This window comes from Pterocles gutturalis, unplaced genomic scaffold, assembly GCF_000699245.1.
Source record: "Pterocles gutturalis isolate BGI_N339 unplaced genomic scaffold, ASM69924v1 scaffold12887, whole genome shotgun sequence".
Taxonomy (NCBI): Eukaryota; Metazoa; Chordata; class Aves; order Pterocliformes; family Pteroclidae; genus Pterocles; species Pterocles gutturalis.
Window position 1 is genome coordinate 34,459 of NW_010110402.1, and position 23,733 is coordinate 58,191.

Here is a 23,733-nt window from a genome sequence, read left to right on the forward strand (position 1 = left end):
AGGTATCTGTCCTGTGTGCAGGACTACACCAGGATGTACAGAAGGCTGTATCTGTCTTGTACTGGATAGTACAATGCATTCCTGTCCAATCTCCTGGTCACAGAGGACCTCGTATCTCACTTTACTGCTACAATAGGACACCTGACCGCAAGATGTGTGCTTGGGTAGAACAACCAGTGTGACCTGAAAGTCATGAAGACTGTGTGCATATGTAATAGGCATTTGTCCTGTATCTCAGAAGTCACTGAGAGAGGATGGCCACATGAACTTTGGAATGGACATGTGATGTGTCATACACAGCACACAGGCCACATACATGGTAATATTATATCACCTCATTGACCCATGATTTGAGATGCCATTAGGAGGTGAAAACCTGTTTTATATTTCTGTAAAATACTTCATAAATTAAACAGCATTATGGCACGTATATGCTACCTTGTAATTTCAATTTTCATGTCTTCTGTGTGTACTCTGCCTGAAGACTGAACCTTGGCTGTAGGCCTAATAAAAAGAAGCCCTGTATGCTTAGACAGTGCAACAAAATCAATGTCTCACTGTGTACTATAAGCTTGCTGAGCTGTATAATAAAGACCAGTCAGAAAAATGCCAACCAATGCATCTTGTATAAAAGAGACAAACTTTGAGCCCAGAATACCCAAGAGCGTGTGCCTACAAGTGACCATGTGCATATGTGCATGCAGCTTGGCTTGTTCCTAACCCAAAAAAAATCCCGTAAGCCAAGAAAACAAACTTCACTCTTTTCCCTAAGTGGGAGTTTGTTTAGGGCAAGCACTTGCTTCAGACATCTGACTAGGAAGAGTTCCAAAACTCGCCCCCCCCCCCCCCCCACAAAGTCCTTACATATTGAATAGGCTTGAGGGATTTAATTGTAGCAGTTGGACAGCCACAGGAACTGAGGTCAACGTAGAGGCCTTCTTCCAGCACACAGTGATTGTCAGTGATTTCCCCTTGGTAATATAGGAGCCAACTGCAAGAATAACGTAACAAAAAGATTAGTTGCTCTAGCTGCTTATTAACAAGTTTTTTTCAAAATTTAATATTTGCTAAGGAAATAAGGAATAAAAAATTTTTTTGTTCTTGTTAAGCTTAAAAGTACAGTGACTTGAAAAGCTTCGTGACAAAGCAACCAAGGCAGCAAAATCAAATCATGTGGTACAGAAATCTTAGTCCCTGAGTCAAATGACGCAAGTGGAATGCAGACACTTCTACCATACCAAGTTCTCAAAATCTGGAATAAATTCTGATTGGAGATAAAGAAAGAATCACAGTAACTGTGCAAACTTCCCACAGGGAAAGCAAAATGCATACTACCCAAACCAAGAACAGGACGACAGTTACTGAGATGCATCGCATGACAAAGAGTCTAAGCCATGATGGAATATGATGAGCATGTGTTATGCACTTTCAGCTGCTGGAACTTTAGTAGTATTTAAAAAAAAATTCATATTGCTTAAAATGGTGGCATGTAAAACCGACTTACCATCCCCGAAGAACCTTAAAAGAACATGGTATGAATGATGTAAAATCAGAAACTTCTGCTGTGAAATCTAGACATGCTCCTTGGAAATGTGTATTACTGAAAGCTTTGAGCTACAAGAACAAAACAAAACAAAACCAATGACTAGAAGGAAAATGAACGTATTATCATTAATGAAAACAGAGATAGCTGTGGTCTTAGAGAAGTATCCATTCTACTCACAAAGATACAATAAATAGAATGAATTCTCACTTAAGGAATCTTTTACATTTCTACAGACGCTTTATTATTAGAAAGATCAAGTGCTTTATCATCTCTGGGCCTGGTATGGGGTGCTTCCCAGTGATGCTAAGGCAGTGGTATCAAGTGCAAGTTCAACTGCAGCAGGAGAGAGCCCAGAGAAAAAGAGAATGCTAGGACTGAAGGATGTTATCTTCTATACAAAGTACTCCTGAACTGCAGCTAACTCTTGCTACTAGCTCAGCAACCCAGTGTTCAAAACAGGATGGGGAAGTGTTGGTCAAAAGATACAGGGCTACTGTTGACAAAGTGCCTTGAAATCTTCTGTGACCACAGTGATTACAGGTAGTTCTTCATATAAGAACTCTCAGGAAAATTTCTGGGGGAACTGGGTACAGCCTGGTAGAGGCACAGTGACCTTTCTGAAGTTCAGCTAAGCTCTTTTTACATGTCTTGGTGAAGAACTTCAAGCCACATTGAACCATACCTCAACAGTAAGATGTGACCAATTCATGCTGAAAAAGCAGTAAGGTTGAAAGTGTTGCAGTAAAAGAAAAAAAAGAAATAAAAGTAGTATGATATAGCTTATGATCTACGCAAGGTCACCTAGATTTCTGTACCCTTGGTCCACCACTGTGTAACTGAGGTGAATTTCACTTTAAAGCCTGAAAGAGAGGCTGTAAAAGAATGAAAAAAATAACTGTATCAAGAGAACAGCTCATATTCTGTAACGGAAGAAAAACACGATGGCTGTTGCAAGAGCTCCTTCCCCCTTCATGCCCCAAATTGGCCTAGCTTCCTGCCAAAGAAAAGAAATCAAATGCTTTTCCCAGTACAGAGTGAGAAGGCCAAACACAAGTATCAGCACATGATTTTATGGAAAAGCTCAGTCTATGTTTTTAAAATAAATGAATATGTTTCCTGTTAGAAAGAACAAGAAAGACTTAACCTGGCCTTGCATGCTGTAGCTGCAAACTGGAGAACAGAAATCAGCTATAATATAATGAATAAAGTGTAACTGATTTTCCTGTAAACATAATTGCACTGCTATGTCACAAAGGATCTATTTAAGCTGTAATTACATAATATTTTCTACCCACTTATCTCAAAGCTCTTTATAAAGGAATATATATACACACACTTTCTTTCAGAGGCCAGATGCTATGCAAGGCTTTTAAAAGAGATCTATAACCCATTTTTATACTGAATATATCTAATAATGAATTATGGTCTTAATTTGACAAAAGCTGGGGTGAAGTACTGATTCCTCAGTGAAAACATTGCATAACTGCAATTAGTCTCAAACTGCAGCTCTCTCTACTTTGTCAGGGTTTGACATGACTCTGCGAGGTTTTGCTTTCTAGAAAGTCAATGAACAGCATGTTAAAATAAAAATACAAGTTATCACAGCAATTATCTCTGCTTCCTAAATCATCTGTACAAGTCATCTGCTATTGAAAGAGGCTTTGTTCTTGCTGGGCAAAACCAAGTTTTATTTTTAATAAATAAAATGAATGGCTTTTTAGAGTCAGTGATTTCAGGCATTCTTAGAAATTATAAGTACTTTGTTTATTAGGGAGCCTGACAGGAGTCAGGGGAATTGCTGAGAGACTGAAGAAATTTAGTTGCTTTTCAGCTTCTGATGAACAACTAAAACAGAAGTGAAAAAAAGACACTGTGTGTAGACAGTGAAAACAGTTCCCTCAGCTCACATATGTTTATTAAAGGTGGGAGAATGTATAATCATTCAAAATAAATGGTATATGGCTTATACAAGGGCCAAACATTAGGATGCTTAAAGATTTGCCAGCTCATATTCACCATGCTTTTAAGTTCCAAACTAAGAGACTGTTGCATACATGGAAACATGTATTTTATTTTGAATGGGAATTTATTCTGTTTATCCAAAAGACCGCCCTTTACTTATCCTAAGTGAATAAGTGTGTTCCCATAAAAATTTACTCAAAACAGTTCTCTTCCTAAAAGAACTGTACCAACGGGAAGGATATTCTTTCTTCCCTGGCTTTAGACCACAATCCTGTGAAAACTAGAATTGCTGACTGATAAGTCAGTATAGTATTTTTTAAAACCAGCATTAAGACAGCTATTAGAGAACACAAAAGGCCAAACATAATGTAGTACATGTTGGTATTTAAAGGTGACTGTCCATATATGCACACACACAAATTTTTTCATGTATCACTGTAAATAAAAATACTGTAAAGCACAATTTATTGAAACTTCAAAGGTTTGAATTGATCTTAAAGGTCTGTAAAACCAGATTAAATCACTGAAAGAATACTTTCTGGGAGATCCTGAAAAAGTAGAAGAATTGAAGACAGCAAGAAAATTGTCTTCAACTGTTTGGATCCCACTGGTTTAATCTGAGTTGGTTATTTTATCTGGTATCATTTACCAAGGCCTTACTGTGAATGTGCAAGTCTTTGATTTGGCTGCAAACTGCAATATGAATAGGTCAGGCAGGAAATCAGTGTTTAAAACTAAAATAAAACACCAATTATGTCTTCAGACAGGAAACATTTCCTGTAGTTCTGGGTTAATCATGAAATTGTAGAACTAGAATAACTTGGAGAAAAAAGAAGGGTGTGGTCAACCTGCAATGCTGACCGACAACACCATGTATGGTCAACCTGCAACGCTGATCTACAACACATTGTATGTATTTCCCAGGCACTTATGGCTATTTTACCCATCCGAGCAAGGAAGAGCAAAATTGTGTCCGGAACTTAAGTTTTCTGAAACAGAACCACTGAACTCTAAAGTCTCTTTTGTCTGAAAAAATGTAATGTTTCTTGAAATAAGGTGTTCCAAATTCACTTAATTAAGAGCATGTCATAGAGAGAGAGAGGAATATAACCACGTACATCCTCACCCATGCTAGCAGCACACTCCAGGAAACAAAAAAAGAAAACAAACAACTCATGCAGGAAGGGAAGAGAGCCTTGTTGGGACAGAATGTTGCAGGAGAGACAGACAGACCATCCTCAGTGATGAGCACAAACACTTAGTGAAGGTTTTTGGTTTTGAAAGATATCACAAAGGTGCATTAATGGAACCTAACCTTGTAAGGTAATGACCAAAACTGCAAAACCCTAAAGTAACTTGTTCTAACTTGTTAGCTGAGACTAAAAGTGAATTATAGAGATCGCTTTCTCTTTGTAAGTTGTCACCAAGTCAGACATGACCTTCAGGGAAATAGAATGTATCATAGAGGAGAGATTTATCACAGATTTGTAAAACCTACTGAACTGCTTGCGTTTTTGAGGACAGAACACTAAAAGCTGTAATCTAGAGTAAAGCAAAGAGCAGAACATTAGCAAACTCGGCCTTTACACATCTGCTAGTTTCCTCCATCAATGCTCTGCTGTATGGAGATGATAATACTGAGATATCATCTGAAGAAACAAAGCAAGACATTCAACATTACCTGTATTTAATTATTAAATGTGGTTTAGTACTAGAGACTCATATAATATCAACATACCAAATGTGGAGGCTCATTCGTTCCAAGTGGTTCCTGCAATAACAAACGTATATACGTGCATATAAATGAATAAAATTAATTACAATTAACTTCCTAGAAGACATACTAAGTTCCTGAAATTTGTTAATTATGAACTCAGGAACAGAGGGAAACACACTTCCCATGCTCTTGGCACAATTCTCTGCCCCAGCCTCTGCCATCAGCTGCCTGTAAGCTCATGACTACCTGCCTGACTGTTCAGTCCTTTTCCACACAGAGACCTTCCATCAACATTAATTAGTCGATATAATCTGGCTTAGAGCCTGTATAAATGCCTCTGTATTTATTTTTGAGTCTATTTCTTGAAAAAAAAAAAAAGACAATTAAAAACAACAGAAGACTGGGACACCTCTTTCAACACGTGCTCTTCTAAACAAGGTTACGTGTTTGTTCCTTTCCTATTTTCAATGCCATACTGTAATTATTACATACTCATTATTGAAGATTGTCTTTGTTTTGCATTAGGGTTTTGACAGTTCTGGCACTGATCTATTTGGGCACTGGATTTAGTAATGGATTAAGAATATTTCCTGTCTTTAGTCACTATATGAATTACAAATATCTTAGCATAAAAATAGGGGAAAAAAAGTCAGACCTCTATTATACAACAACAATATGGGCCCGATAAATTCTCAAGTATCCATTTATATCCATTATTAATTAGGCATTATAAGTTACTATGTTTTAAGGCAAATTAATCTTTCCAGGCTAGGTTATTCTTTCCACGAATGCAGTCTGCCAAAGGGAAGTTCTTCTCATGAAGCTTCCCTGACAACTTTCTCGACAGACAGAAAGACCCAGAGTGTCCATTTCAGTCACCATCCTGAACAGATTCCTTATACGTCACCCACAAGGGTCCTGAACTTGTGTCCAAGTAAATAGACCAACTGATTAAAAAGCAGAGCCCACATGATAACATTATTGTACACTCTGATCTCCAAAGGAGTAATTTCTTTGAAGTTTTACCCTTAACAAGTTCTGGTAACTCACCAACTTAATAGGACGAATTGACATGATGATTTTACTAGAACCTCCCCAGTCAAAGAAACACTTATATTTTCCTTTCTCCAATACATATTGTTCTCCACAGAAATATTTCTGCTGATAAGCAACCCACCTGAAGAATAACACAAAAATTAAATGGAAAACATCACATTTTTTTTTCTGTGTAGTTTGATGAACATACTAATGAGTTAAACAGAACAATTTTCTTTGGAGTTGCCTTGATACATCCACCTGACAGACAGTGTAACATCAAACCCAATGAGAGGTGCAAAATTGTCACACACTTGATTTTCTGTTTTTATGTTGCAAACACTATTTTGACAAACACACAACTCTGTGTCTCTGCCTTTCTATCAAATATACATTCAGCATGAGATGATGCCTTGCTTAGAAGCCCAGAGGAAAGACACTTAACTAACAAGTTTTTGAACTTCTCTCAGCTGAGCCTTTACCCGGTCAGCATCCCCCCAGACAGGGCTTTCTTCCAACATTTCCAGTTGGATTTAGGAAAAATGGTGCTGGAAGAAAGAGAAGTAAATGAAGAAGCCTTGATAGGATGAGATAAAGCTGTTTAAGCTTCTCCCACCCTGCTTTGCTGGTTGCAATTTAAGAAGAAAGAAATCCCCAGATACGTGAGACTGAGGGTGCCTCTAGCCCTGCAGACACGCTCTTTGGCAGTGGCAGAAGTAGACGGAGGCTAGTTAGAGATGCTGCTAACCTGGCCACTTTTGGTGGTGCATTCCTCTCTTAGTCACCTAGCACCTGGGACTGTTACATTAGGGATATTAGAGGGCTTCTCCTTTCCTAGTTCTTTCAGCACCTGCTTATGAATGTTTGTCAATTTGTCTAACGCTTTTTTAAACCTCCTGGTGCTTAACACAGACTACTTTAGCAGCAAATTCCAGAAATTGCCTCTGGTGTAAGAAAGGATTTTTGCTCCCCACCTCTAAATGTGTTTTAAGCAATCTTCAGCTAGTTCTGTAAAGCATCCCCCAACTGTCATGCAGGATTCTGTGAACACTGCTGCATTAAGCTTGTCTACCACCTTCAGGATTTTGCAGATCTCATTCATATCCCTCCTCAGCCATCTCTTCTCCAAATTGAGTCCCAGCCTTTCATCCTTGTGTCTCATCCTCATGAGACACTGATACCCAGTCTCTGTGTGAGCAGTTCAAATCTCCCATATAGCTGCCTCTTGTAAGTCTGAAGCTTTTTTAGTCTCTTATCAGTTGCTGATACCTATCACCGTAACCATTAGGGTAGGCATGACAATGTTAATACTGAACTGTTAAAATTATTACTGAAGTCTGGAATTTCCACCCACATGATTCCACTGTGCTTTTTTCCCATAATGTATTTTATGTTTTAGCACTTGATATCATTCTTCATGTACAGTACCACTGCCGTGCCTGTAATAGCCTACTCCATCATTCCTATGGAGTTGGTAGCTCCTCTGCTTATCCTTCGTGTGAATCTCTTGGTATCTGTCATATAAGAGCTGTCATTTCATGTTAACCATTCTAGTTACCCCATACTATTTTTTAAGCTTCTAACACTTGCAAGTTTTGACCTTGTTCCATCAATTAATACTGCATATCTCCGTCAACAGACATTGCAGGTGGTCTAATTTACCTTCCTTATTTATTGCAATTGTGCTCTTTAATTTCCTCCTGGACTTCACATAGGCACACCGAGAGTTAGCCAAGTCCACCCTGTAGGCTGTATCAGCTTCAACCAGGTACTCTTCCACACCTGTTGGTTTAACCCCCTGCTTATAGTTTAGATAGTTCTCTAAAAAGCATTTTATATTTCAGTGCCAGCAGCCTGACTTTATTACAAATTAGGCACAACCCACCCTTTCTGTACAGGCTCCATCTGTCCCAGAAGGTATCCCAGTTCTTAACATACCTAAAATCCCTCTTCTGTATTATTGCCAAAGCTCCTGTATCATGAAACTACAGTCTGTGTGACCTCTGGAGGGACACCAAAAGTTTTCTCTAGTAACAATGCCCAGACCCAAGTAAAGATGCTTTTTTTTTTCTTCCATTTACCAAGGAAACCAAAAGAAACATTGTTCTCCAAGTGTTTACCACCTGTACCACGTGAAATATACTCTGTCAAAAGATGTACCCAAACCCAACTGTGCAGAACAATACTTAATCCTTCCATCCATGTATTTCAGTAGACTTACACTCCACTTCTCACAAGAATCGATCTCGTCTCTGGGCCAAATCCAGCCAGCTCCAAATCAGGGATTTCTTCATTGGTGATGTCTAATGCTTTCCCATCCTCATCATCAGACTGAAAAAGTGCCACTGATGACTCTATGAAATCCTAAGAGGTAGCACAGGAGTTAGAAGACAGGCTGTCACAGCTCAGCAACACTTTACAACATAAAACATTCTGGAAAAGAGTTGTAGCCTGAAAGACAGTGTTTCATAAAGCAGTGAAGGGACTTGGGTCTCTTGTGTGGATCTTTGTGGGATATTTTGGCATTGGCCTAACTGGAAACCTGGCAATCTGATATGGCCTTCAGTGGTTTCCACTGAAGAGAGGAAGAAACTGCTGCCCCTGAGCACCATCCTTTCCTCTACAAGGATGACTAAGAGTGCAAAGATGCCTGTGTGGGAAAGAAAAGGGTTGGGGATTTAGCACTGGTCTTCCCACAGCTTCACAAATGACCACTCCAAGCATTAGCATGACTACAGTCTTATACTTCAAGTTCTCCTTCCTTATCCTTTCCCAGCGACAAGGCAATAATCATGGAGAGGAAAAGACTGGACAAGATCACCTTTCCAGCACAAGGAGTTTGTAGTTTTTGGATACATCCACTGTATGACTAATCACTATAGCTACAAAATAAATTCTGCATGACACTGTCATGTTCTGTCTTACATAGCTTTGTGACATTGCTTTATGCTTTCAGCTAGCATAGTTGCTTGACCAGATTACTTGCACACCTTCAGATTATTTGAATTTGGGTTTCAAATCTCCAACTTTTTAACCACTTAGCAATTGAAGCACACAGTTCAGTCACTGCTTGGGGAAATGGGAAACAATAATCCATTCACTTTCTTCCTTTAACTTTTAACAAAAAAGCATGAACTCAATTCAATTTCAGTGTTTCTGAAACATTCAGCAACATTATAATAAGTTGAAAACAAGTAAGTCTTGCAAACAAGAGAAAAGGCTATCAAGTAAATACAGAAGTCAATGCAGATTCACAGACACATGAGGACACCATCACAGGAGTTACTGTACTTACAAGATATCAACCAGACAGCAGTATGCTGAAGGCTACACTGAGAAAACAAAGACTTACAAGAATCAAAAAAACAGTCAGAAATTAAGGTCAAGCCAAGCATGCAACCAGATTCATTTGGTCAGGTTCACCTGACCAAAAAGGCTCTTTAGAGGCCTTTGTACAGGATTCAATCAGAATGAATAATGAAAACCAATTTTAGAACGAACACTGGATGTGGCTCAACCTCCCTGCATTGTTTACAGGATACTAAGAAGTGATAGCGATGGAACAAATTCTGTACTAAACCTAGTTTTCCTACTATGTTAACCATCTCCTTTCATTTACTTAAAAAGTTGCAACTTCTTCAGGTGTACACTAGAAATTCAAGTGTCAGGTCTGGTAAAATCCCCATGAACAACTGCAGCTTCAGACTACTTTTAGAAAAAAAAAATACTAGTAGAGTTTTAGTGCAAATGAGAAACAGCTACCCTTAACAGTCTTAAAGCAAGGTCTTGGTTAGAGTTCCTGAAAACCCATTTAGTCTCATAGAATGGTTTGGGTTGGAAAGGACTTTAAAGATCATCGAGTTCCAACTCCCCTGCCATGGGCAGGGACACCCTCCACTAGCCCAGGTTGCTCAAAGGCTCATCCAGCCTGGCCTTGAACACCTCCAGGGATGGGGCATCCACAGCTTCTCTGGGCAACCCGTTCCAGTGCCTCACCACCCTCACAGGAAAAAATTTCCTCCTAATATCTAATCTAAATCTACTCTCTTTCAGCTTAAAACCTCTTGTCATGTGTCTACACTCCCCATCTCTCCTGTAGGCCCCCTTGAAGTACTGGAAGGCTGCTAGAAGGACTCCACGGAGCCTTCTCTTTTCCAGGCTGAACAAACCCAACTCCCTCAGCCTGTCCTCATAGAGGAGGTGCTCCAGCCTTCTCATCATCTTTGTGGCCCTCCTCTGGAGTTTCTCCAACCGGTCCATGTCCTTCCTGTGCTGAGGACTCCAGAGCTGGATGCTGTACTCCAGGGGGAGTCTCACAAGAGCAGAGTTGAGGGGGAGAATCACCTCTCTCAACTTGCTGGTCACACTTCTTTTGATGCAGCCCAGGACACGGGGGTTTAGATCAAACCTGCACATAATTTCTTTGACTAAACTTAAAATACTGAAATACACCCAGAATCATACTTAATAATGGACTTTCAGACCAAGGCAAACCATTTTAGATTTGAAAACATTAATGGGAAAGATCCAAAGGCAACGTAGTCTGCTCCACTGAAAGACAGTCAGAAACTTTGCTCCTTCCCTGATCACGACAGCTACGGGCAAATCCCAGCTTCACAGGTTCTTTCATTTAACACTGCAGAAGCAAATGCAACTGTCCCCCAAACCAGCACAAACTGCTGTTTGCCCTCAGGAATGAGCCCTGTATTAGACTCCAGTGTGTCCAATTTAGTTGCTGGTAACAGAGCTGGGAGTAGAATTGCATTTTCCAGTGTACAGGTCTTTTCTATCTCTGCTTTCAAAGCACTACCTGAATCCCCACATTAGAGCTTGTGACTTTTCACAGCAGAAATATTCAAGAAAGACAAAAACTGAAAGCTCTTGCAGTATGCCTACATGTGTACATCTTCACCAGTGGGTGGGTAGGGATGACTTGCAACAATCCCTCTTGTGTGTGATGTCTAACCTTTCTGATTTGTCAGGTAATTAAATTCATGCCTCAGCTCAACTGCAGTGACTGGTATGTGTACAGAAACATGGGCTGGATTTTCCTAGTGCTAATAAGCTCTGGTGGAATCTGTCATGTTGAGTGTTGTGGTGCAGAAACATCTGAATAGCTTTGCATAGCACTAAGCCACACTGACAGAGCTGGTACTGACACAGGCTAACGAGGCACGCTGTACCAAGCCTGGCTCTCTACACAGCCATTTACGTGCTTCTGTACCATGCTCCCTGCTTTGGGAGCACAGCACAAAGACATTTGATCCGGCTCTGCCTGGAGCTGACTCAGGTACACAGGGCTCATTAACTTCAGCTTCATGCCATGTGAGCCAGGCTAAACTGTTTTCAGGTCTGGGCTGGCCTTAAAGCCAACACAGTCAAGGTCACTTGGTGTCATGCCGAAGCACAAAAAAAAAAAAAAAAGTCTAGCTGGATTGGCCCCTACATAAAACCACAACAATGAGTATGTATTAAGAGCAGGGTCAATGCTCAGCCTCACTCCCTACCGAAGCTGACCAAAAATACAACTTGGCTACATTTCACAAAATCCTTAGTCTTCTACAGAGACTCTTGAATTCACTTGACTAAAACAGAATTTCTAGGGAAGAGCAATAAACATCTTATATCCAGGAACACCCCCGCAGAGGCCGAGACCATCACAACCTTTGCTGCACTTCTCCTGACAGAATTTCACAGATTACAGAGAAGAGCTAGTACGTTTGCTGTGCAGCGAGGGGCCTTAAGCACACAGAACGTGTTTTGGATATTTGCACAGGTCCCTCTGAAAACAAGAGTTTGGTACTAAAATGTTTTTAAAATCCTGACCTTAAGCATCATGTACAAAGTCACGAGGGGAGCATATGGCAAGCCTGAACACTGACCTAACTACTGCACATCAGAGAGAAGCGGTCAATCTGTTGGTCAAGACGAACATCAAAATGCCAGTGTCATTAGTCATTTTATTGGCAACTAGCTCATTGCCTTTAGTTATGCTGCAACTTGATTAAAGGCATTACTTACACTTTTATTATCAATACGAACATATTGATATATATTTACATGCCAATTTGAACAATAAATCTTGATATATGAGTGCGAATGACACTTTTTAAAACGTTTGTGACTTGAGCATCCTGACTCTTCTAGGTGTGAATCAAATGAAATACACACATGTACATGGAAGGTCATCCCTGCTAGGCAGGTGCACAAATTTAAGCTTGTAATTATGTCCTTTGCCAAGAGGAGGATTTAAAAAGATTGATTTAAGTTACTCAAGTATTCTATGTATAGGTTGAAAAGAGAGAAAAACTAAGATTAGTCAGCAACTGAATAGGATTCTGCACATTCAAAATGAGGAGTGAGAAGAAAATTCCTCCTTGTTTTTCTTAGAAACCTGAAAATAAATTATTTAGAGGAGGACATTTTTCTTTGATTCCATTTATTCTCCTATCTCTATTGTAAGTTATATGATAGATTCTGATTATAAATATAGCTTTTCCGAGGTGCCTTTCACAAAAATCAAAACTGAAAATTGTGAATTTAAGCATGGCCTTTTTAGTTTGAAATTAACTTTTCTTTTTACCTTTTTTTTTTTTTTTAATATAATGACTGTTGAGACAATGAGTTTGCTCAAAATATCTATCTTCAAACCTCACAAAATTCCTGGCTCAGAAATATGACATCTCCTCAGATGAGATGAGTAATCTGAGTACACAAGACTGCGTAATCTCAGAGTGAACAGTCTAATTCTCAGAAGGAGCCACTCTTTGCAGCTGTATTTAAAGCTCACAGAGTTCCTATTATAATAAAAAAAATCCTCAAACCTCCAAACAAACAAAAACCCCAAACCACAGGAAATGATAAAGAAGTATTAATCCCATGTTTCCCTGTCACTGAAAAGTCTAACTTTGCTTCCAATACTGGACTCTGATACAATTTTTATTATTATTTCATCTTTGCCCACACTAAACACATTTTAGCAGCAGAGATTTTTTTCACCATGATTATTTTTGCTGCCAAAATTTTCTGGCACAATAATCACAGAGACAGAGGGGAATGCTGTTTTAAGGCTTGCAACAGCTGTTGTGTTGAAAAGCTATTTTTATTTTAATAAAGAACTACACCTTACACTTACACATGTTAAACTTTTGAGAAAATTCTCTTCTAGAGATTCAAATAGCTTGAAGTGCAGAAGTGAGATACTTGGAAAACCTGGTGGGTAGACAAGGAATTCTGCATGATACATTCTTTGTAGGAACCTTACAAAGGCTATTTAGAACCTGCTTCTGCTTTACATGTATACAGTGCAGTCTAAATTTCAGCTCTTGGGTTAAGAATGAGAGTGAATTTGGGCAAAAGATGGAATGACTAAACCCAAGACAGCTGTACCATACACGAAGAATAACCTTCCTCGTTATGTATAGAACAGTGCATAATTTGTGTGAAATTCTTAAAAGTACTTACAGCCTGAAGGAACCGGAAAGACAGGAGGAAACTGTCAGTTCCCCCCCATAAGTATCTGTCTTCATAATCTCCCTCCTCAAGCAAGTACTGACGGCCTTTGTAGCGCTCCTTATCATAGGCAACCCATCTACAGCAACCACACACAAAAGAAAGAGAAATAACTAAAAGCAGAACAACTGCACACATGATTTTCTATAATGAATAAAAGGAAAGAGAAACACTAAGATGAGTATCACAGATTCAGCTAACAAACAAAGCAATGCTTTGAAACCACAACAGGCACCCATGAAGTGTTCTTTGTGGATCAAAATCCCACCATGTGATTCTTTCTCCAACAACAGTTCATTTGTGTAATGCTTCTCCATGTACCTCCTTCTCAGTCAGCTGTACTCCCAATGTGAATATTTGGTACTACAGAGGCTAGTATGCATCTAGTGGCCAAAACACCTTAGGCCACCAATTGCCAATGAGAAAAACAAAGCAGTAGATCCCTTCAGTGTATTATTAAATGACAAAATTCTACCCGTGCTGGAACTGGTGACAAAATTAATGGATTTCAGCAGAACAAAATTTCACCTGCTTACATCGTTTCCTGCTCTAATCTACAAACATATATATGAACAGACAAGTGAATTGAATATACACAATATATTGCAGACAGAATATATTTTAGCACTAAGGGAATAAAGCCTTTTAAAGTCTTTTGAACTAACAGATAAGTAATTAAAAGACGGCATTTCCACAGCAACTTTGAAAGCTCTATTGGATCTTAAATTGAAAAAGTGCTTCCCCCTCCTTCCTTTTTTCTTATAAGCATTTCTGTCATTAGAAATTCCTCATAAGGATTAGAACTGCTGTACAAATCCTGTCGGCACTGAAATTTGGCAGGCAGGGATAACTTTACTTTTAGTACCATTTGGTTTGCATTAATTCAGCTGTTTAAGTTACCGCAGTATTAAAAATAAAAGCCACCACAACAGAAGGAAGGGTGATTTTTAGTAATTTGAGGCTTCCCAGATAGCTAATACATAATGTATTTATGAATAGATTATCTGAGTATTCACAATTACATTTATGTTGAATTTAGTGCTTGTAAGATTCTGACAACAGCCTGAAAGGATGTATGTTATTGAATATTCACACTGAAGTATAAACATTGAAATCCTCTAAGAAAAAGAGAACCTGAAAACTTTTTTATTGCGAAGCTCTTTGGCAGAAGCACCCGTCCTGCATGCTTTCAAACAATCCTATCCTGTTGGGTCTTGGGAGAGTTTGAAAGAACAACATGTGGCGTTGGTAGCTCTCTAGAATAGCTGGCCCTGAGCCCACCTCGTGAGCAGTCTACCTCAGGACTGTGTTAGACAGCCTCTTTTGTGTGTGTGTGTATGACAAAGAGAGGTGCAGGGCAACACAGCATTAGTCCATGGCCTCAACAAAGGAAAATAAGGACGGATTCTTAATTCCAGATAATATGCAACAGGTGGCAAAGGAAAACCATTAAGACAATAAAACACTTCATAGATTTCAGAGGCATTAAAACGTCAAATTGAAGACTGACCACTCCTACCTAAGGTAATTTCCGTAAACTAAGTAGAGACTATCAGAAGTATAAAGCAATGTAAATTAAAGGTCTGTGTGAACGCTGTCATTAAGGAACAAAGTGGCCTACTGTATTGCCATCCAAATGGTAAACACTGACTTCACACCTCTCACACACTTCGTTTTACCTTTCAATATTCCCTTAGATAGATAAGCCACATGGAAAGGTTGTTTCATCCAAGGCTGATAACTGACAAGAGAAATATATACTCCTTTCTTTTAAAAATATTTTACCAATGAGAGATTCTAGTCACCTCTTAGCTAGCATTTCTTAGCATTTACTTATGATTTCCTATTCTGAAGTAACTAAATACAAAATTGAAATATACTTACACTCCACCAACTACACGTATTGATCCAATTTCCTGAAACTCCTCTTCGCTACCAAACAGAGCTGGGACAGAACTGACGTTTTCTGAAAACTCTTTGGACCATCCTTCAAAGTGGGCTTTCTCATATATTATTATCTAGAAGACATGATGTTGAACAATGCCTTGAGTATGTCCTGAATAGCAATTTGAAGTTTGGGGGGGTGTACTGATACTGTGTGTGGAAGACACCTTTCCTTCCCCCTCCAACAAGGCACCACTACAAAGAAAATTCAGAGTTGCACTGCTCAGCCCTTCTGGTTTTTGAGTGCCCTAGAAGTGGAAGGGAACCTATCTGGATTTAGATAGGCTTGTCAGGCTACATGCAGACATTTCCACAGAAAGATACTTATTTACACAATTCTATACACATAAATGCACACTGCAGCTATATGACTATAATCTGTCCTGTAATCCTATGCCTGGGATAGGCATTAGCCTGCAGTGAATCCTACCTGGTCGCAGCTAGACACACTGAGCTTGACCCTCAAAAGTAGACAAGAAGCCTTTCTCTGTACTTTCCTCAAGTAATTTCAGTGACTGCAATTAATACACCCTCCGGGTTCCTCATCTGCCAAACCACATCGATCAGCTATTAGTAGTATTAATATTTATTGCAATACTTATTAGAAAAACACCTGAGTCTTGCATGTATTTATGTAATTGAAAGCTACCTAAAGCATTAGCATTTTTATGGAGAACTAGAAAAAGGAAGGAAAAGGAGCAATAACTTTGTATTAGCTTTCTGCTCCTCAAGTCACAGAAGGGTCATGGTCTCACTCATGACTCTTGTATTGTGATCAGGTATAGCAAGGGAGGGTGCCATTCCTGCCTCCTTCCTCCTCTCCCATTTTCAAAAAAAAACCAAAAACAACTTGGTATGTTAAATGGCAAAATCCCTCCTGACCCCCTTCCATTACAGTGACTCATGTGTCAGTCAGGAAAACTCATTTTATGGTGTAAAAGCTTTTGCAATTCCTCTATAGCAAAGTCACATTCTCCTAATATGTAGAAAACAAACTACTAATACTTTTACATCTCATGAAACACTACTAAGAAAGTGGACTTGACAGCATCAGTGAATTTTCCTTCAGCAGCAAACACTGAATTCTTATTCAAACATCACACACTGAACAAAACAGCCTTAATAAAGGTTTTATATTTCCATTACACTCATATTTTATTCTCAGTGTCCTCAGTGCTTACCTTGACATTCATCGGCATTTGTACCTTTAGTCCACCCTAAAAAAAAGATAGGGAAAAAAAATCTATTCATATCAAACTTAAAAGCCATGCTTTGATATGCATTTTATAGTACTATCAGAGCATGAAGTCTTTGTAATTATATTCACCATTTTCAGTGTTGGTCAAATGAAAAACTAGTTTAAATATTCTGATAATTCATAAAGGTCAGGGACACTATAAACTTGACCTACAAAAAAAATCAGTGCGTTGACAAGCCTCTAGGGGTGCAAGCAATTTTAAAATATTCCTTCATTGCCTACTGGCACTCTAAAGCAAATATTTACTTTGTGTTTTTTAACTAATTTACACTGACCAATTTTTAAAATGGAATTTTTAAAGCCGTATTGTATATATTTCAAATTTCTTAAGAATAAATGATGAACCACTAAGAAAGTATTAACACCAGCAAATACAACAAATTAATTTTCTCTGGAAATGTTAGGGAATGATGTTCAGTGGGGGAATAAGACACCTACTTCCCATGACTGACTGAAAAGACAGCTGTTAGATCTTACTCCTTTGTAGCTTTTAAACTCTCTTTCTGTAGACTTGCTATGTATACAACAGAACTAGATGTTATACCTTTACACATCTCTTTCATATTTAGATGTACATGCTGTCTATCAAAACAAAAATTAGCTGCACCTCCCAAGATTTTTGTGCAATGTGTGGTTGCAGGAATACTACTGGGTATTTTTCAACAGTAACCTCCTCACCTAGTCTTCCATCCCCAGCAGACTCTAACTGGAACATTAAAGAAAAGATCAACAACTTCTGAAGAGCCTTTTTAATTAATGTGTTGCTGTTGGTTGCAATACAATTACAACTCTTTCAGTTCTCTCTTATTTGATCTCCCCTCGACAACAGCAGTTCCCCAGGAAGATGGCCTAATGAAGCAGGTGCTCCCTCTGACTACATGTTCTTACTTGGGCGGATGCAGGAGCCCAGCAAGCCCCGAAATGAGTGACTGCTGTGCTGTTACAACACCACAAACACACCGTAGCGTGAGAGGAGTTAGCCCTGAAAGGATGTTAGAACCTATGTTATATATTGAGATCAAAACCTTTGGGGAGCAATGGTAGGAAAAGGAAGGCACATGACCTATTAGGGAATTATGAAGTCCTCACCATTTTTAAGGGACGCAGAGATTTCACATCTGCTGAAGGAATTTCAGATGGTGAATTGCATTCTTCCAAAACCTTCCTCTCTCCCTTGTAATTGAAGTCTGAATAAGCAAGCCACCTATAACAGTAAGGATGAAGGACTTACTAGCTTCATCACATACATTACATATACAATTATCTTATTAAAATTATTTTTCTTTTTGTACTCAGAGCAAGATAATGTGTTTTAGATACTGCCAGCACATCAAAAGCATGTTCTATTTAAATACACTGGCAACATCAACGCTAAGTTCTCAGATACTTTTTCTCAATCCAAGCTAAACATGAATGAAAGAGCAGAAAATTAACAATTTGTTTGTTTACTTTAAGAAGCCAGTTTGTTACACTATGAGCATACAAAACCAATGCCAGTATTGAGGATGAGACGCTTGCATCAAATTTTACCTACAATTGCCACCTTAGGAATTAAAAGGCTTCCGACATCAATCTAACTCTTTTTTTTCTGTGGAAATGATTAAAATACGATCATTTACAACACTCCTTTGGAAAGCAGGCTATTGTAATTTTAACATGAAGATTAAAAATGCTGAGACTCCCTCAGACTCTTTTAAATCAGAAAGAAAGTAGAACATAGAAGCTGGACACAGGGTTAGCAGACCAAATAAGGAATGGGGGAAGAGGCATTGAGCCATATGGAAAATTACTTTCTTAAAACTACACAGACTAGAAGCAGTTAAAAGTTAGACCAAGTTCTATCAAAACCAACTTCAAAACTTCATTTTTAATTCCTTCACCACCTCAAGCTTCATGCACATATTGTGAGACCATAGGAAGGAAGGCTTGGCTCACATTGAAAGGCAAACTCAAGACTCTCAGAATACTCAGCAGAATACTTAATGTCATTCTGCAATGATTTATGAGAAGAGGCACAGAATTCCCAAATTTAAAGGGCTGTGAAGTGCTGGCAATTTACCCAGGAAACAGACTATTCCATTCAATACGGGAAATCTTGGGCTACTGAGGGGCCTATATCACATTGCATCACCTCTCTCCAGAAAGTCAGGATATGGCTGTAGCTTGAGGAATGCCTGGATGACATAACATTCATTTTCTGGTATTCAGCCGCTGTGTTATAACAGGGCAGATGACTAGGGAGACAATATCTATTCTCCAATGAACTAAAAGCTAATTATAACTGAGCTGCTGCTTCTATTTATAAAGCTACTCAAAGATGGAATTATAGGAGACTTCTGCCAGCAACTGGAAGAAAAATGTCTACAAAAATTGGGTTCCACTGCTAGCAGCCCACATAGTACAATGCTGAAGCGTAGAGCTGATTTGTAGCAGAAACCCTCAAATACCCTGGCTGACTTTCATCCCATGATGTTACCCCTACCTGCAGGCAAAATGCTATTAAAAAGGTTCAGTACTCACGCTCCTGATTTGACACTTATATAAGGGTTTTTCTCAACATCCAGTTCTTCTAAATTAGCAACTGCACTCTGTATGCAGATAGAAAGTCCCTCTGCACTGGCTCCTGGACAGAACTCTACCTCTGGAACACCACAGTCCTGCAGAAACAAATAAAAGGGTAAGGCTTAGCCACACTTGCAGAGTCTGCCTCATCACAGCAAGGGAAGGACCAGTAATGTTTCCTTCTTTTTCCCTGTCTTCTCACCCTTCTAACCTAACTTTGGGCTTCATACAATAAAAGGTTTTTAAATGAATACCGGGATTTTTAGAAAAGCCAAAGGAAGTAGATTTCCAGCTCCCACTAACTTTCACAGAAACACTAAGCATTTATGCCTTTTTCAAGCTACCTTCAAAAAGCTTTAAAAATACTCTCCAAGTAAAGGATCTGACAGGATTTACTGATAGACAAACCATGGATATAATACTGCTGACTTTTTCTTTTTAAAGACAGCGCTTCCATAACACACATATAGATACACAGGATGCAAGGATAACTGAAACGTTCTAGAAATGCCTAGTACTTCATTCCCGCTTCCCCCACTCAGTGATAATTACATTCTGTAATGCATCTGACTACAGTTTCTAGCCATATGAGTTCAATTTCATGCCATGTTAAATAAATTCACAGCATTTTAGACAAAGAAAAACAACAGTAATGGAAAATATTTGTTAAGCACGACACTTCAGCAATTATTCTGTTATTATGGAACAACAACCTGTTACCTTAATGAAGGTTTTCTACTGATAGAAAATGCTGAAGAACAACTTGTTGAACACATTACCTTCTCTAGAATTTGCAGGGATTTTATCGAATCACATTAATTTAATGGTATTTATATAAAATGCATTGCCAATACTTTCCCAGCATTCAAACATGTCATGAATCAATGAGGATCTTCTACAAGGCAGTGCTTTACAGAGCAGTCTTCCTGTTACAGTGAAAGGCAGCTCAAGTGCTTATGGAGTTTGCTCAGCTGTAGCTGGAAACCTTCAGTTCTCAGTGATGATTTCACAGCACCTTTACCCTCCTGACCCACAGGCCCATTTGCACTCTTCTTAGTTAGCAAACTTCTTTCAGTAGTTATTTAACTGTCAGCAATAAATGTGGTAACTACAGTAGATGGACTCCAGGACTCCCTGGTCCTCATGGAGGACTTTAACTACCCTGGTATCTGTTGGAGGGACAACACAGCAGGGCATAAGCAAGCCAGGAGGGTTCCTGCATTGATAACTTCCTTCTCCAAGTGACAAGAGGAGCTAATGAGGAGACGTGCTGTGCCAGACCTTGTTCTCACCAACAAGGAAGGGCTGGTGGGGAATGTGAAACTCAGGGGCAGCCTGGGCTGCAGTGACCAGCAAACTCACTACCCTGGACTTCAGGAGAGCAGACTTTGGCCTCTTCAAGGATCTGCTTGGTAGAGTCCCATGGGATAAAGCCCTGGAGGGAAGAGGGGCCCAAGAAAGCTGGCTAATATTCAAGGATCACTTCCTCCAGGCTCAGGGGTGATGCATCCCAACAAAGAGAAAGTCAGACAAAAATGCCAGGAGGCCTGCATGGATGAACAAGGAGCTCTGGGACAAACTTAAACACAAAAAGGAAGCCTACAGAAACTGGAAGCAAGGACAGGTAGCCTGGGGGGAATACAGATAAATTCTCAGAGTAGCCAGGGATCACATTAGGAAAGCTAAAGCCCTCATAGAATTAAATCTGTCCAAGGACGTCAAGGGCAATAAGAAAAGCTTCTATAGGTATGTCGATGATATAAGGAAGACTAGGGAAAATGGGAGCCCTCTCCAGAAGGAAATGGGATGCTCGGTTCCCCAGGATATGGAGAAAGCTGAGGTATTCAACAACTTTTTTGCCTCAGTCTTCACCAGCAAGTGCTCAAGCCACACTGCCCACATGGCAGAAGGCAAAGGCAGGGACTGGAAGAATGAAGAACCACCCACTTTAGAACAAGATCAGGTTTGAGACCATGTAAGGAACCTGAAGGTGCACAAGTCAATGGGACCTGATGAGATGCATCCATAGGTCCTGTGGGAACTGGTGGATGAAGTTGCTAAGCTGCTAACCATCATACTGGAGAAGTTGTGACAGTCTGGTGAGTTCCCACTGACTGGAAAAAGAGAAACATAACCCCCATTTTTAAAAAGGGAAACAAGGAAGACATGGGGAACTGCAGGCCGGTCAGTCTCACCTTGGTGCCCAGCAAGATCATGCAGCAGATACTCCTGAAAACTACGCTAAGGCACAGAGAAAATAAGGCGGTGATTGGTGACAGCCAGCACGGCTTCCCTAAGGACAAATCATGCCTGACAAATTTGGTGGCCTTCTATGATGGGGTCACAGCGCTGGAGGATAAGGGAAGAGCAACTGACATCAATTACCTGGACTTATGCAAAGCCTTTAACACTGTCCAACACAACATCCTTGTCTCTAAAACGGAGAGACAGGGATTTGAAGGAAGAGCCACTTGGTGGATAAGAAATTGGCTGCACGGTTGCACTCAAAGAGTTGTGGTCAATGGCTCAACGTCCAAGCGGAGACCGGCGATGAGTGGCGTTCCTCAGGGGTCAGTATTGGGACCAGGGACCATCTTTGTCAGAGACATGGACAGTGGGATTGAGTTCCCTCAGCAAGTCCGCCAGTGACACCAAGCTGTGTAGTGTGGTCGATACGCCGGAAGGAAGGGATGCCATCCAGAGGGACCTTGACAGGCTTGAGAGTGGGCCCCTGAAAACCTCATGAAGTTCAACAAGGCCAAGTGCAAGCAAGGTCCTGCACCTGGATCGAGGCAATCCCAAACACAAATACAGGCTGGGAGGAGAACAGATTGAGAGCAGCCCTGAGGAGGACTTGGGGGTGTTGGTAGATGAGAAGGTGAACATGACCCAGTGCACTTGCACTTGCAGCCCAGAAATCCAATCGTGTCCTGGGTTGCATCAAAAGAAGTGCAACCGGCAGGCTGAGAAGAGGTGATTCTCCCCCTCAACTCCACTCTTGTTAGACCCCACCTGGAGTACTGCGTCCAGCTCTGGAGTCCTCAGCACAGGAAGGACATGGACCTGTTGGAGAAACTCCAGAGGAGGGCCATGAAGATGGTCAGAGGGCTGGAGCACCTCTTGTATAAGGACAGGCTGAGAGAGTTGGGGTTGTTTAGCCTAGAGAAGGCTCTGGGGAGACCTTCTAGCAGCCTTCCAGTACTTCAAGGAGAGATGGGGAGTGTAGACACACAACGAGGGGTAATGGATTTAAGCTGAAAGAGAGTAGATTTAGATTAGATTTTAGGAGGAAACATTTCACCACGAGGGTGGTCAGGCACTGGAACAGGTTGCCCAGGGAAGCTGTGGATGCCCCATCCCTGGAGGTGTTCAAGGCCAGGCTGGATGAGGCTTTGAGCAACCTGGTCTAGTGGGAGATGTCCCTGCCCATAGCGGGGTGGCAGGAACTAGATGATCTTTAAGGTCCCTTCCAACTCATATCATTCTATGATTCTATATTATTTCACTTTCCCATGAGATGTGAAGTAACAGAGTTTGCTGTTTTTGCAACTCTGCCTCATGCACAATCGTGTTTCCTCTGTATTGTACCTTGCAAACAATGCACACTGTTTGTTTCCAGAACAAAAACTGCAATACCAGAATTTTTATTTTCAGATTAGCAAAACCAGAAAAACTGGGAAAAAATAATTTCTAGTACTATGCTACTTTATGGCAAAGTGCTAAGGAACACCAGTCCTCAATTCTAAGTGTATTGCTAGACAAGTTTAAAAAAAAAAGTCTCCTCATAATTTTCACATGTATATGAATCTTATTATATCACAGTTAAGAAATATTTAAAGGTCAAGTTTTTTTTTTTTTTTTTCTAATAATACCCAATACATGATATGGCTGAAGTCTGTGAATCCAATAATGTAGCTTAATACATAAAATCAGAAGTTGTACTGAGAATAATTCCACAAATAATTATGCTAGACTGTTAATGATTTCAGATAAATTCTGAAGCAAAGTACCTACAAGACTAGACAAGTAGCAAAATAAAGCATCTTCGCCTGCAGGCTCAGACAGAATATGAGACAGAGTACGTTTAATTTTAATTCAGTAGGAGGCATTTTTTTTTCCATTTGAAAATTGGAAAAAGCCAGTCTGTATTCTCTTTTCAAGTTCGCTTTCCTGACTCTGAAGCTCACAAGGCAGGCT

At 39.9% G+C, this 23,733-nt stretch overlaps 1 protein-coding gene across 1 annotated transcript in view; it reads right to left on the minus strand.

Moving 5' to 3' along the window:
• CRYBG3 (beta-gamma crystallin domain containing 3) overlaps window positions 1–23,733 on the minus strand; it is a 49,931-nt gene that overhangs the window by 15,199 nt on the left and 10,999 nt on the right. The window contains exons 6-15 of the mRNA XM_010073365.1: window positions 19,495–19,631; window positions 18,064–18,178; window positions 16,898–16,933; window positions 15,657–15,790; window positions 13,725–13,851; window positions 8,482–8,624; window positions 6,276–6,402; window positions 5,247–5,279; window positions 1,505–1,614; window positions 865–991 (exon numbers count right to left, since the gene is read on the minus strand). Coding sequence (XP_010071667.1) covers window positions 865–991; window positions 1,505–1,614; window positions 5,247–5,279; window positions 6,276–6,402; window positions 8,482–8,624; window positions 13,725–13,851; window positions 15,657–15,790; window positions 16,898–16,933; window positions 18,064–18,178; window positions 19,495–19,631 — 1,089 coding nt within the window. The remainder of the gene's footprint in view (window positions 1–864; window positions 992–1,504; window positions 1,615–5,246; window positions 5,280–6,275; window positions 6,403–8,481; window positions 8,625–13,724; window positions 13,852–15,656; window positions 15,791–16,897; window positions 16,934–18,063; window positions 18,179–19,494; window positions 19,632–23,733) is intronic.